Source organism: Galeopterus variegatus, unplaced genomic scaffold (genome assembly GCF_000696425.1).
Source record: "Galeopterus variegatus unplaced genomic scaffold, G_variegatus-3.0.2 Scaffold714, whole genome shotgun sequence".
Taxonomy (NCBI): domain Eukaryota; kingdom Metazoa; phylum Chordata; class Mammalia; order Dermoptera; family Cynocephalidae; genus Galeopterus; species Galeopterus variegatus.
The window spans coordinates 436,049-437,111 of NW_007726825.1; the positions used below are offsets into that span (position 1 = coordinate 436,049).

The window sequence follows — 1,063 nt, forward strand, 5'->3', positions numbered from 1 at the left end:
CCCGCCCACCCGCCGCTCCTCGCGCAGGTGTTCGTGCAGCCCGCCAACGTGGCTGTTACCAAGATGGACGTCAGCAACCTGGCCATGGTGATGGCGCCCAACTGCCTGCGCTGCCAGTCCGACGACCCGCGCGTCATCTTCGAGAACACGCGCAAGGAGATGTCGTTCCTGCGCGTGCTCATCCAGCACCTGGACACCAGCTTCATGGAGGGCGTGCTGTAGCGGGCGGGGGCGGCCGGAGACCACCGGCCGTGGAGGGAGCGTGCCGGGCCCCGCCAGACCCTCGGCCCGTCGGCCCCGGGCGCGCCCCACTTCTCCGTCCCGCTCTGAGGGTGCAGCCGGGGCAGAGGAGCTGCGTTAAGGCGCCTCGGACCCCCACCTCATGGCCAGTTCCCGCGGGCACCGCCTCGCCCACCGCGGGTCAGCCCCGAGAAAGTGCCTTGTGTTTCCCGGAGCCGAGCCACCTGCCCCTGCACGGCCGCCCCTCCCCTCGTCCGTCCCTGCCNTGGGGCGGGGCGGGGGGCGAGAGTATTTTTGTTGGTGTGACTGTAAGTCCAGGATCTACGCTGCACCCGGCCCGCCTGGGCATAGACCCAGAGGAAAGGCAGAACGGAGTTCGCTAATGACACAGCTGTCACCCAGATGCATTCGTGTCTGAGCGGCCCTCGGCCGTCCTCCTCCCCCCCGACCATCCCCCTCTCCCCCTCGTCATCCTCCTCCCCCCTCCTCCCTTTCTTGCTTCTGACCCGCGGCCCGTGGGCGGCGGGGCTGGCCGGGGCGTCCAGACTCGGTCTGTACTTTCATCCTGGAGTTCTGAGTTCCAACTGTAAAACTTGATTTCTCCCCGTTTTTATATATATATTTTTAGAGTTGAGTCTTTATTTATTATTAAAAACACAAGCCCGCCGAGGCCCGGTGTCGGCGGGGCAGGGGCTGTGAATAAAGCACGTGTGGACACTCGCGCGCCTGGTCGCTGCGCCGTCGCCCGCTCCGAGAGCTCACGGCACGGTCCGGCGTGCGCCTCCCCAGCCTGCCCACCCCGTGCCCGCGGGGCCGAGTCCCC

The 1,063-nt window shown here is 66.9% G+C and overlaps 1 protein-coding gene across 1 annotated transcript in view; it reads left to right on the forward strand.

The window, feature by feature from the left end:
• The window catches only part of ARHGAP39 (Rho GTPase activating protein 39), a 47,362-nt gene extending 47,072 nt beyond the window's left edge, over positions 1–290 (forward strand). Inside the window, exon 10 of the mRNA XM_008571748.1 lies at positions 28–290. Coding sequence (XP_008569970.1) covers positions 28–222 — 195 coding nt within the window. The 3' untranslated portion in view covers positions 223–290. The remainder of the gene's footprint in view (positions 1–27) is intronic.
• Positions 291–1,063: the final 773 nt, after the last annotated feature.